General features: G+C 40.7%; 1 protein-coding gene across 1 annotated transcript in view; it reads right to left on the bottom strand.

Annotated features, from left to right (window-relative positions):
* Positions 1–267: 267 nt before the first annotated feature.
* The window catches only part of LOC102872652 (chromosome unknown open reading frame, human C5orf34), a 54693-nt gene continuing 41145 nt past the window's right edge, over positions 268–13815 (bottom strand). Inside the window, exons 10-12 of the mRNA XM_006898605.1 lie at positions 7894–7992; positions 5890–5930; positions 268–458 (exon numbers count right to left, since the gene is read on the bottom strand). Of these exons, the coding sequence (XP_006898667.1) occupies positions 268–458; positions 5890–5930; positions 7894–7992 (331 nt within the window). The remainder of the gene's footprint in view (positions 459–5889; positions 5931–7893; positions 7993–13815) is intronic.

Below are 13815 nucleotides of genomic sequence, written 5' to 3' on the forward strand. Positions count from 1 at the left end.
TAACAAACTTTTTAGACTTTTTTCCTTACATGATTGAACTAGAATTAATGAACTAAATTTTTTTTTACTGTTCTTTATTCTTATAGTCTCTACTAACAAAACAGAAATACATATTATAATTTGCAAGTTAGGTAAAATATCTGCAAAGTTAAATATTGATTCTTACATGATCACTGTTTAGATATATACAATTACTTGGCTCACTAATAATTGGTTTTATCAGTCACTCGCAACACACTTAAAACTTAATGTCACCATAGTTCGGTTTTACTTTTTAGTCTTTGACAGGAGAGAGTCAATATCCTGTAGAATTTCAGAGGTCTTTTTCAATGCGACTGATACACTCTTCTCATGAACTTCTAGCCAGGTTTCAGAAGATGCTGGTTTGCAGGGATCAGGAGACAGCTGGTTTTCCTTGTCAGGAATCCGCCCGAGGATGCCACTGCTCTCCAGCAGCACTGAGTTCATGGGGTTAAGGAACTTCCCTCTGTGGTTTTAATTATCCTTTTATTCTCAGAAATCATGACCTTTTGTTAAAATATTCTCAACTGGATGGAAGATCTCTGCGGTTCAAATGTTTTAGAGTGGGACTTCAGAGTGCTTGGAGTCCACCCGTTACAGCTGAAAAAGCTGGCTAGGTTGTTAGAAGGGGAAGCAAGGAGAGGACAAGCATGTGAGTTGGGATGGAAATAGGCAGTGGGTAGGAAACCAAATTACATTCTCAGTAACACTTATCTAAGTGAAAAAGTAATATAGGATGATAGGGAAATAGACAAGAAATTATAGGATTATGAACAATCTGCAGTGTTTCTATTTTTTTAATTTAAAAAAATTTAAGATTATGAGCAAGTGTTAGACCTTGGATCAGTTTGAGGACTAAGGTATGTGTGATTTAGGGTATGGTCTTTCTGATCACTTACTATGCTTCTGAGAGCTGGACAATAAATAAGAATGACAGAACAACTGAGGCCTTTGAGCTTTGGTGTTGGAGAAGAGCTCTAAACATCCCATGGACGGCCAAGAGAACAGATATGTCTTGGAAAGAGTGCAGCTGGAGTGTTCTTTGGAGGCAAGAATGATGAAGCTTTGCCTCACAAACTTTGGGCATGTTGCTAGGTGAGGCTAGTCCTTGAAGAAGGATATGATGCTGGGAAGGGTGGAGGGTCGGAAAAGAAGAGGAAGACAAGTGGACTGACACAGTGACTGCTGCAATTGGCTTTTATGTGTCAGGAGGTGTGAGGATGGCACAGGATAGCACAGAGTTCAGATTATTTTGTTCATGGGGTTGCTATGAGTTGTGCTCGACTCGACAGCACCTAACAACAACAAAAGACCTTGGAAAACCAATCAACACCACATGATCATACTCACTGTTGTAAAAAAGGCAACTGATAACACCCAACATCTATTCCTGTTAAAAACTCACAGCAAAGTAGCAAGAGAAGGGAAATTCCTCAATATAACTAAAGGCATATATACAAAACCAAAGCCAACATTATTTTCAATGGAGGGAGCAATTAACCTTGCAAACGTTAATGCTCTATCACAACTCCTACTCAGCACTGCACCTGAAGTCCTAGCCAGGGCAAAAAGTCAAGAAACAATCAGCCCATTACCGATGCTCAACTCATTTTGACAAGCAGATGAAATCAGTTAAGAGGGGAAAAGACAGCCTTTTAAGCAAATGGTGTTGGCAAAATTGGACAACTATCTGCAGAAATGTCAGACCCAAGTCAGACCCACACCTCACACCTCAAAAACCAACTCAACGTGGATCAAGGATCTAGGACTAAAACCAAGGACTATAAACTTCATCAGAGAAAAGCTTGGAAGAACTCTAGAAACCCTAACCCACAGCATAAACAGTCATCCAAGCATCCTAAAAAACCTAGTGAGGAGAAGATAAAATAGATGAATGGGACCTTCTAAGAATCAAATCCCGATGCGCATCACAAAACTTCTCCAACAGGGTAAAAAGGGAAGGCACAGACTGGGAAAAAAATACTTGGTAATGACATATCTGACAAGGGACTAATATCTAGAATTTATAGAAGACTCGAGCACCACAAGATAAATGTAAACAATCCAACTGAAAAATGGGCACAGGGTATGAACAGACACTTCACCAAAGAAGACCGTCAGATGGCGAACAAACACATAAAGAAATTCTCAAAATCCCTAGCTCTAAGAGAGATACAAATCAAAACAAATAGCAAAATTCAACAGAGTGGCAAACAAGAAATACTGGTGAGGTTGTGGAGAGACTGGAACCCTATTCACTATTCGTGGGAGTGTAAAATGGTGCAACCAGTATGGAAAGCTGTATGGCCTTTTCTCAAAAAGTTGGAAATAGAAATATCATTTGACCCAGCAATTCCACTACTGGGAATATACCCTAAATAAATCAAAACTGACACCCAAGCAGATATATTCTCACCCATATTTACTGCTGTATTGTTCACAATAGCAGAGAGATGGAAACAACCCAAATGTCAATCAACAGACGAAAAGATAGAGAAGCTGTGATGTATTCACACAATGGATTACTATGCAGCACCAAAAAACAAGTAACTCATGAAATACACAAAATGAGTGACTCTGGAGAACATTATGCTGAGTGAAATATCTCAGTCACAAAAGGTCAAATATTGCATAATGCCAGTTATAAAACAGGACTGACATCAGGGTTGGGGAAAAACTAAGAAATGGGGAAAAATAATGTACACTGCATTGAAACAGATGAGGGGAAAAAAGCTGCTTAAAAGAAATATATGATTAGGTATATTTGCATGACAACAGTACAGAATAAGAGCTGCGTAGTAAAGTGGACAGGGGGAAGAGGACCGTACAACAATGAAAGAATTTTTTTTTTCAAAGAGAAAAGTGAACTGGGGGCAGGGGGCGGGGAGTGGGAATGCAGGAAAATGTGCAACAATGAATGAATGGAAATTCAAGTTCTCTATAAACTTTCACTAAAATCTCAATTACAAAAAAAAGAAGAAACAAAAATAAAAACCAACCACATTGATAATGAAAGAGTAGCACTGTTTACAGATGATCTGCTCCTGAACATAGAAAACCCGAGAGATTCAGCAAGAAAATTACTGGAACGGAGTGACAGAGTTCAAGGTCGATGTACAGAAATCAGCTGGAATCCTCTACACCAACAAAGAGAACTCTGAAAAGGAAATAAAAACAATACAATTTACAACAGCCACCAAAAAATGGACAGGTCAAAGGTTTAGCAGACAGAAATTCTTTATACATATCAGTATGTTCCATAAGTATGTATTATTATGGGTATAGAGTAGAGCCAAAGGTGGTAGCACTATGTAAGTGCCTTAATCACAGCCAGTCCCTGAGGGAATGGGTTGGTGGCCTTGGAGCACAAGGACCACAGACACAAGGGACATCAAGTAACAGTGAATATGTTATACAAAGACAGTTTTCTATATCCTACTTTGATAAGCAATGACTGTGGTCATTACCTAGGGACTGCAAAGTTTATGAGTGGTCATGTAAGGTGAAAACATCAGTCTCTCCTTGCCCCAAACAAACAGTGCAGACAATAAAAATAAAATAAAAGTGGAAACAATTAGTCCAGAGCACTAACAACCCCATATACCTCCACCTCCTCGACCCTGAAATGAAGAGATGGTGCCTGATCACCACTGCTGACCACTGTGAAAGGAATCACAATTCATGGTCCTGGAGAGAGTGGGGGAAAATTGTGGACTAAACCTAGAGTCCTAATAATACCCAGTCCATTGGTCTGACAGCGTGGTGAACAGCAGAACCCCAAGAAGTAGTCCCTTAGTCATTCCTCAAGCCCAGAACAGGACACAGAAACTTTCAGGCTAACAGAAAAGCCTGTATGGTGAACATTAACAGGGAGGGATGCACTCCAGCAGCCATATATCATCAAAAGGCCAGTGTTGCCCAGGAGGATTGCTCAGAAGGTGGATGGATTGGATAGGAGGATTAATGGGAATAAGAATCAAGGAAGCAGGAAGAGCTGTTACAACATGGGACTGTAATCAATAACAGAACAGAAAATGTTTATAAATGACTGAATGGAAAGTCAGTTTGGTAAATTTTCACTTAAATCACAATATAAAGTTAAAATGCTTGACTTTTTAAACTGAGAAGAAAGTTGTCTTCTGTTGCAGAAACAAATTCAGAACAGAACAAAATATTTTAAATTGTGGTAGAGTCCCAGCACGGAAGACCAAAGGGTGGAGTGAGTGTTCCAGAGGATCTGATGCAGGAGGCCTCTGACTTAAGAGTTGTTATTAGACGCTGTCATGTCAAGTACACTCTTAGTGATCCTATGAATAATTTATCTGAACCCTGTCCTGTCCTGTGCCATCATCATCATCATTCCTGACATACTGGAGCCTGTTGCTGCCGTCATTGTGTCAATCCACCTGGTTGAGAGTCTTCCTCTCTTTCACTGTCCCTCCACCTCCCAAGCATGATGTCCCTCTCCAAGGAAGAGCTTAACAGTAGGGCACTGTTATTTCAAACTCGGTCAGTTAAGAGATTTGGTGGCTATGCAAGAAGTATCCTGTCCTTTTTTTTCTAAGAGAGGGATTAAGTTTTTAACTGGGCATCATTATGTCTGCAATCCCTGATCATTTATTCCATTCCAATTATTGTTCCATTTCAAATGCTGCCTATTCCGGTTTCATGTCACTGGCCATAAGTGACCTGAGAAGAACAAGTCTGAAGCCCCAGATTAAACAAAAACCAGAAGATAGATTTAGATATAAGGATGGGACTGTATGCAGTGTTGGCTTCAAAGCTGGCTTTTCTAGGCATTACCTTCTGGTCTTCATCTATGTTAACTGCAGACACATGGTCTTGAAAATCATCAACAGATATGGGGCTAGGATGAGAGAGAGAGAGAGAGAGATCACTTCCCACAATAGACAGCAAGACTTGAGGGATATTGGAGCAAGATCCTGGTGAGGGTGAGATCCTGGTGAGGGCGAGACTCTGATGATGGTGGTGGTGAAACTCTGGCAAATGTAACCAGAGAAGCCCTGAGATAAAGGCCACAGTTATAAGTTTTGCTGTTCTTGCGAGATGATGGAAAGAGAAGCTGACTGCTGAACAGAAACAGGAGCCTGGACTAACTGAGGTACTGTGCCTTGGGACTGCTGAGCTAAACTCTGGACTTGCAGTGGGTAACATTCTTTGCCTTCTGTTTTCTCCACCTTACTTCCTAATAAACCCTCTCTCAGCACCCTAGTCTGTGGGTCAACAATGATTAAACGAGCTGCTTGCTGCTGGTGTGGTTCTATAGAGGCACGTGGAGTGGGCCTGCGGGCTCTTTATCTGCTTTCTGCTCTGGAGGTGGTACAGAGTTGTGCTATTGTCACTCCCTCTGGCCCTTTCAGGGAGGCGCTCACAGCCCTCTGCTCCTACGTCTTCTTTTCTTGTCTATTAGATACTGTTGTTGTTGTATGTGCCATTAAGTCGCTTGCAACTCATAGCTCTGAATTCTGTTCCATCCTGTGCCAGTCTTACTGTCTCTGACCTGTACAATATTAAACATTTCATAAGACAAAGGAGTCACGGGTGGTCTCAAATACTCATAATTTAGAACATAATTATTTAAGTGGAAATGTTTCCAGAGAAGACCTTAAGTCTACTTCAGTACGTTTAAATGGTGACTTAAAACCCAAATGAAAGTACAAATATTAACATGATCTACTTTCAGCAGTGCTCTCTGAGATCACAAACTTCAAATCTCTTTATGTGCCTTTGGTAGATCTCAGCAGTACATTAGGTGTGGATTCAAATTCATAAAGTACCACATCTTGAATTACCCTTAGTTGGAAATGGAGGAGATATAAAGGACAATATATTCTGATTCAAGGATACAGTTAAACTTCTGTATCTTCTCAAGTTCAGAAGCAACAGACCTGAGCATGCAAAGAAAGAAAAAAAGTTCAGTTCATGATAGTTACCTGAGTTCTTTTCTATCCACACAATTTTATATAGGCATTTTCACTTTTTCACTGAGGGACAGAATTTTCAACAGAAAAAACTAGAAGAACTCTGTGTTTACCTGACTCAACGGGCAGCCATGAAGAACTCAGTGGAGGTGTTGATACAGTCTTCTATCACCTAATCATTTTTTCAGATGAGCCTTTAGGGAGTTTTGTAGACCGTTTTACAGTTACTCCCTGACTGCTGGGAGTAAACCCAAAGTGAAGGGGAGCTGGAGTTTTGTAGACCGTTTTACAGTTACTCCCTGACTGCTGGGAATAAACCCAAAGTGATGGGGAGCTGATGTGCTTCACAAAGCACTGCAGTGTACTCACATCTGTGCCGCTCATTTGGAAATGAGATAAGCACACTCAACAGGTCATGGCATGGAAAGGCTCGAGAGGCAAACATGTCAGTGGGCAAGACCGAATATCGTGTTCCTGGTCTAGCTGAGGCACAGCCTCCACGTCAGGAGGAGTGGAAGGCGGACACCAAGGGCCCGCAGCAGCCAGGCCTCTCGCTGTGCTGGGCGACAACCACAGACGTACACCCTGAATGATGTCACTCCACGTTCACTGGGCAGATCAGGCAGAAATCGGCACAAAATCATCCACATGGTGCGCAACAAAAACTCCGCAGATACTGAGAAAATGCACTTCCTTGAGATTATTCTCACTCTGGATCTTATTAATGAAACCTGTTTTGTTTCTTGCCCCCTGGGGAGGGAAGGAGAAAAGCTCAAAACCACTCAGTTCAGCATCTCGGTGTACTTGCCACGACAGGTCGACAGGCGAATGAAGGCACAGCCCCGGCTAGGAGACCTGGTCCCAGAAAGGAGGGTCACCAGTGCTGCGAGCACACTCGGGTTTCTTTTCCCAATTCTTCTAATTGTATATTTAAAAAATAAATGGAAAGCTACTTGTTTTTTAAGATGTAGTGCTCCTGCTGTCCACTAGGCGCTGCTCCACGCTCTGTCCGGCCGGCTTTTTCGGGAAGCTTATTAAATTGCTCAACCGGCTTCCTTCCTTCCTTAGTATTTTTAAAATTTTTAAATCTTTTCAAAACTTTACATTACATTTTATGATGACTTTACCACATAAAATACTCAATAATTTTGACGTGAACTTTAAATGTAAAGTGTTTTGGATTCAAGATGAAATATAATAAAGTGGAAAATCCAAACTCATTGCCATTGATTGAGAACAGACTCCCAGCTGACCCTGCTACAGGTTTTCGGAGGCTGTCTCCTGCGGTGCAGCTGGTGGTTTAGAACTGCCTGACAGTGCGTTGGCAGCACAGCTCCTTACCACTAGGCCACCAGAGATCCCTAAAAAATTAGAAGTCTGATTAAAAAAATAAATAACAAAACCAAGAATTTAAAAACAAACATTATGAGTTAATTAAGTTCAATTACAACAGCAAGTTTTTGTTAAAAAACTCTCTATGTAATTAATTCATGAATAACCCAAGAAACTGCATTTTATCAAGAAGAACCTCACATCAGGAAAAGAATCGTTAACACTCTTAGATACGCAGATGACACGATGCTTGTTTAAAGTCACTAAGATGTGGAGTACTTACTAATAAAGCTTTATCTCTTTTAAGAACTAAAAAAACCAACCACCAAAACTCTCAGTGCTTACCATTTCATATTTAATTTCTTTCTTTTTTTTTTACTACTTTAATTTTTAAGTGGTGATCGGTCCTTCAAAGCAGTTAATTTGAATCTACCAGCTACCCTGTGGGAGAAAGATGGGCAATCTCTGCCCGTGCAACTTACAGCCTCTGAAAACCTGTTAGTGGGTCAGGCCAAGACTTGGTTCTGACCTGGCATCACTAATGTACAAAAAGTTGGTCTTCCTAAACATATTACAAAGTTAAAAGGAATAGAAATACCAGCTTTCTTCAAGAACAGAGGATGAAGGCTGTGTGGACATCTCGCTCAGTCCAGCCTGGGTCAGTTTTCTGCACCACGATATAACTGTTGTCACATATCTACAGAAAATAAACAAAAATAAGTATTTTAAATATGAACTTTAATAAATTAAAAAGTGCTCAAAAAAGAGAAAATCATTAAGATAATTTATTTTAGGAAAGAATAAAGGAAAACGGAAATATTAAGAGCAGGGAATTTTCCAAACGGTTACTAAATTTACAAAAGCTATATTATTAACATGATCAAACATAAAATTATTTACTTACACACCCTTAATACAGATGACATTTGGGAATCAATTTCAAAGTAAAAATTAAAATATTTAAATTATGCTTGTAGTTTTTCAATACAAAATGGGTTTGATTAAGCTTTATTAGGAAAATGGTTTTAGACATACTATCATTTACATTTTAATATTTGAATCTGTTTATCAGAATTTAGACCAGAACGTACCCATTATTACTTATATATGTGGTTGTCAAGTGCCATCGAGTTCAGTATGACTCATTGAGACCCTATGAACAAAAGATCTGAACCTTGTTCTATAGCTATTGTCGTTTTTCTAATGTTCCGTTTCCAAAGGCGTGTTGTTTAATTTTGCCGCACACTTTTAATTGACGACCGTGCTTACAAACAACTTTTTATGTTTTACCATCAACGTGTTACAAAGTGGATGCCAATCTTTGCTTCCAAGCCTGTCTTCATTGGAGAGCTCTACCAAACCCTGTCCACCATGGATGTATATACACACACATTCCCCTGAGTCAGAACTGACTCCTAGCTGAGCCTCCAGCATGTTTTCAGAAGCTGTAAACTGCATGAGAGGATGTTTATATATACTTAATTATTATATATGTATATAAATATTGTAGTCAGCAAGTCAACCACAACTCACACCAACCCTATGCACAGTGGATCACGACTGTCCCATCCTGCACCATCCTCAGGATCTCGGCCATGGTCACGTTCACGGCTGCAGATATTTTGTCAATCCTTAACCTAAACTGAAAAGTCAGCCTCTTTTTCTGACCCCCCATTTTTCCCATCATGATGTCTTTTTCCAAGAAACAGCCCCTCATAACAAGATGCCTGAAGTACTCTGGCTACACTTCCTCCAGGACAGACTTGTTTTTTCCTTCAGCAGGTCATGGGATATTCAGCACTCTCTGTCAACACCACAACTCAAAGTCTTCAACTCTTACTCATTACGCACCTGTGAGATGCACAGGAAGCAACTGTGACAGTCTGGATCAGGTACATTCCCCTAAGGTCTTTAAGCACACATCCCCACTCTAGCATTTTCAGGAAGTCCTCCACAGCACATTTGCCTAATGCAATGGCTTTTGATTGTCTGACTCCTGCTGCCATGAGTGATGACTTTAGATCCAAGCAAAACGAAATCACTGGCAACTTTAATCTTTCCTCCATGTTTTTTATTTTGTCTACTGGTCCAGTGGAAAGGATTTTTATTTTCTTGATGCTGAAATGTAATCCATACTGAAGGCTATATCTTTTAAAATTCTACAAGCAAGCATTTCAAGTCCTCCTCACTTTCAGCAAGTAAGGTTGTGTCATCTGTGTAACACAGGTTTTTGATGAGCCTTCCTCTGATTCTTGATGCCACATTCTTCTCCAGAGAGTTTAGACTCTCAAATAATTTGTTCAGCATGCAGACCGAATAGGTGTGAACAAAGGATATAACCCTAAGGCACACCTTGCACCATGCAATATTCCCTTGTCCTGTTTAGACAACTGCATCTGTCCGTATATAGGTTTCATATGACCATATTTGTTTTAACCAATCATCTTAATTAATTTTACTAACACTGAAAAATGTCTTATAAATTCAATGACCTATATGTACTTAACTATTGTTGTTGTTGTTATGTGCCGTCGAGTCGCTTGCAACTCATAGCGACCCTATGTACAACAGCCCTAAACTCGGCTCTGTCCTGTGCCAATCGCACTGTCCCTGACACTCCCATCCCAATTATCCCAGTCACTGAATCAATCCACCTCATACAGGGCCTTCCGCTCCTGCGCCGTCCCTCCACCCTCCCAAACATGATGTCCTTCTCCAAGGACCGGTCTCTCCTCACAACATGTCCAAAGTATGTTAGACAGAGCCTCAGAATCCTTGCCTTCAAGGAGCCACCCGGTTTAACCCTTTCCAGGATGAATCTGTTTGTTTTCCTAGCAGTCCATGGTACTCTCAATACTCTTCTCCAGTACCACAGCTCAAAGGCATCAATTCTCCTTCTATCCTCCTTGGTCACTGTCCAACTCTGATGCATAACAAGTGATTGTGAAGACCATGGCCTGTATCAGAAGCACCTTAGTTTCCAGAGAGACACCATTGCTCTTCAGTACTTTGCAGAGGTCCCTAACAGCAGACTTTCCAATGGCAATGCACCTTTTAATTTCCTGGCTACTGGTGCCAAGAGTGTTGACTGTGGAGCCAAGCAAACTAAAGCTGTGAATAATCTCAATCTCTTCACCATCCATCCTGATGCTGCCAATAGGTCCAGTGGTGAGAATTTTGTCTTCTTGACATTGAGCCTCAATCCATATTGGAGGCTGCAGTCCTTGACCCTCTGCAGCAAGGTGCTTCAAGTCCTCCTCAGTTTCAGCAAGCAGGGTTGTGTCATCTGCATAACACAGATTGATGATGAATCTTCCACCAATCCTGACACCACACCTCTCCTCACAGAGTCCAGCCTCCCGAATGATCTGTTCTGCATACAAGTTGAAAAGGTATGGAGACAGGAAACATCGCTGGTATATACCCTTCCCAATTTTGAACCATGCAGTGTTCCTTGCTCTGTTCTGACGACTGCCTCCTGGTCCAAGTATAGGTTTCGCATTAGAACGATCAAGTGTTCTGGGATTCCCATTCTTCTCAGAGTCAGACACAGTTTTTGATCCACACAAATGCCTTTGCATAGTAAATGAAACACAGATAGACATTCCTCTGGTATTCTCTGCTTTCAGTTAAGATCCATCTAACATCAGCTACAATATCCCTAGTACCATGACCCCTTCTAAACCCAGCCTGGACTTCTGGCAGTTCTCTGCTGATGTGCTGTTCCAGTCGTTTTTGGATAATCTTCAGCAGAATGTTGCTTGTATGTGAAATCAATGAGATTTGTTCTATAGCTTCCACACTCTGTTGGGTCACCTTTCTTTTGGATGGGAACAAATACAGATCTCTTCCAGTCAGTTGGCCAAGTGGTTGTTCTCCAGATATCTTGGCACAACTTAGTGAGCACATCCAGGGCAGCATCTGTTAGCTGAAATATGTCAGTTGGTATACCAACTATTCCTGGAGCCTTATTTTTTCTTTTGCCATTTCCTTGAAAGCAGCTTGAAGTTCTTCTTTCATCACCATAGGCTCTTTCTCATATGTTGTTTCATGAAATTCTTCTTTGTCTGCCAATTCCTTTCGAAACAGTGATTCAGTATATTTTTTCCATCTTCTTTTAATAGTTCCTGGATCATTTAACATTCTGCCGAAAGCATCCTTGATTATAGCAACTCGAGGTTTGAATTTGTTCTTCAGTTCCTTGAGCTTAAGAAATGCTGAGCGAGATCGGCCCTTTTGATTTTTCGACTCCAACTCCTTGCACATTTCATTGTTGTATTTCGCTGTCATTCCGTGCTGCCTTTTGAAATCTTCTATTCAACTCTTTAGTATCTTGAATTCTTCCTTGTGCTTTGGCTTCTCTACGTTCCAGTGCAATCTTCAGAGTCTCTTCTGACATCCATTTTGGTCTTTTCTTCCTCTTCTGCCTTTGCAATGACCATCTGCACTTATTACGTATGACTAACTCATTGTCATCCAGCCAATAAAGCACAGAGAGACATCCCTCTGGTATTCGTTGCTCTCAGCCAGGATCCATCTGCCATCAGCAGTGATACCCCTGTCATCATGGCCTCTTCTAAACCCAGCCTGAACTTCTGGAAGGTCTCTATCAATGTATGGTTCTAACCATTTTTTAACAATCTTCAACAAGAAGTGTGTTGGAGGCTGAATCCTTTCTCCATACCCATTTAATCTGTTTGCTGAGCAAATCATTCAAGAAGCTGGACTTTATCTTGAAGAATGTGGTCTCAAGATTGGAGATGACTCATCAACAACCTCTGTTATACCACACATAACTGCTTGCTGAAGGCAAGGAGGACTTGAGGTGTTTGTTGAAGATGACCAGCTGTCAATATATATTACATCTCAACATCAAGAAAACAAAAATCTTCACAAGTACATCAACTGGCACCATTATGATAGATGGAGAAAAGACTAAAACTGCTAACATTTTCATCTTACTTGGATCAACAATCAAGCCCCTTAATATCAGCAGTCAAAAGATCAGGAGACATATAACATTGGGAAAGACAATTGTCTGAGACCTCGACAAAGTATGGAAGAGCAATGATGTAACTTTAAAGACAAAAGTGTGCCTATTAAAAGCCATGGCTTTTCCAATCATCTGGTCTCTGAGAACAGGACAATAAATAAGATGACAGAAGAACTAACTCCTCTGAATTGTGGTGTTGGAGAAGAACGCTGACGTTCCCATGGAATACCAGAAGAATAAATAGGCATGTCTTGGAGAAAGTGCTCCAAGTACGTCCAGAGTGCTCCTTGGACGCCAGGATGATGACGTTTCATCTCACATGTTTTGTGTATGTTTTTAGCAGAGGCTATTCCTTAGAAAATGACATCATGCTTGGCAAGGTGGAAAGTCAGGGAAGTAGAGGAAGGCTCGCAGCAAGACAGACTGACACAGTGACTGCAGCAATGGGCCAAGTGTGTCGGGGCTAAGTGTGATGCAGGAGAGGGCTGCGCACAGATAGATTGTTCAGAGGGCCGCTACAAGTCAAACTGGACTAGATGGCACTGAACAGCAGAGTAATTATACAGATACGTAAGAAGCATTTTATACATTGACTTTGTATTTCACTATTTACTTTACTGACTATGTAAAGGTATTTGACTGTGTGGATCACAACAAACTGTGGCTGACTCTGAGAAGAATGGGAATCCCAGAACATTTGATTGTGCTAATGTGAAACCTATACTTGGACCAGGAGGTAGTCATCAGAACAGAGCAAGGAAACACTGCATGGTTCAAAATAAGGAAATGGGTACCCTAGGAATCCACCTTTATTTCCATACCTTTTCCTTTTAAATAAAATTTTATTTTAATTGTGATTTTAATGAACATTTACACAGAATTTAGGTTTTCATTATTCATTGTTGCACTTTTTACCCCCTCCCCCACCCCAGTTCACGTTTTCTTTATAAAAAAATTCATTCACTGTTGCTATTTAAAAGGAATATATGATTAAGCACTATGTACAACAGCCCAAAATAAGAGGTACATCACTGCAAAGAGGACTCAAAGAGATATTGTGTTTAGCAATTTCAGTCATTTCAGATCGTTCATGTCATTAAAACTGGTATGTATTTGGTAGTGTGGCATCAGGATTGGAGGGAGCCTCATCAAAAACCTGCATTACGCAGATGGCACAACTCTACTTGCTCAAAGAGAGGAGGGCTTGAAGCACTTATTGCAAAAGATCAAGAAATGCAGCCTTCAGTATGGACTACATCGCAGTGTCAGGAAGAAAAAGATTCTTACCACTGGACCTACAGGCATCATGATGATGTAGAGGAGACTGAAACTACTGACAGCGTCATCTTGCTTGGATCCACAATTGACAACTTTAGTACCATCAGTCAGGAAAATCAGGAGACATACTGTTGTTGTTGTTATGTGCCATTGAGTTGCTTGCGATCCATAGCAACCCTATGTACAACAGCCCTAAACCCTGCTCTAGCCTGTGCCAATCTCACTGTCTCTGACACACCCATCCTGATT

This window comes from Elephantulus edwardii, unplaced genomic scaffold, assembly GCF_000299155.1.
Source record: "Elephantulus edwardii isolate Elephantulus edwardi_28Jun2011 unplaced genomic scaffold, EleEdw1.0 scaffold00235, whole genome shotgun sequence".
NCBI lineage: Eukaryota > Metazoa > Chordata > Mammalia > Macroscelidea > Macroscelididae > Elephantulus > Elephantulus edwardii.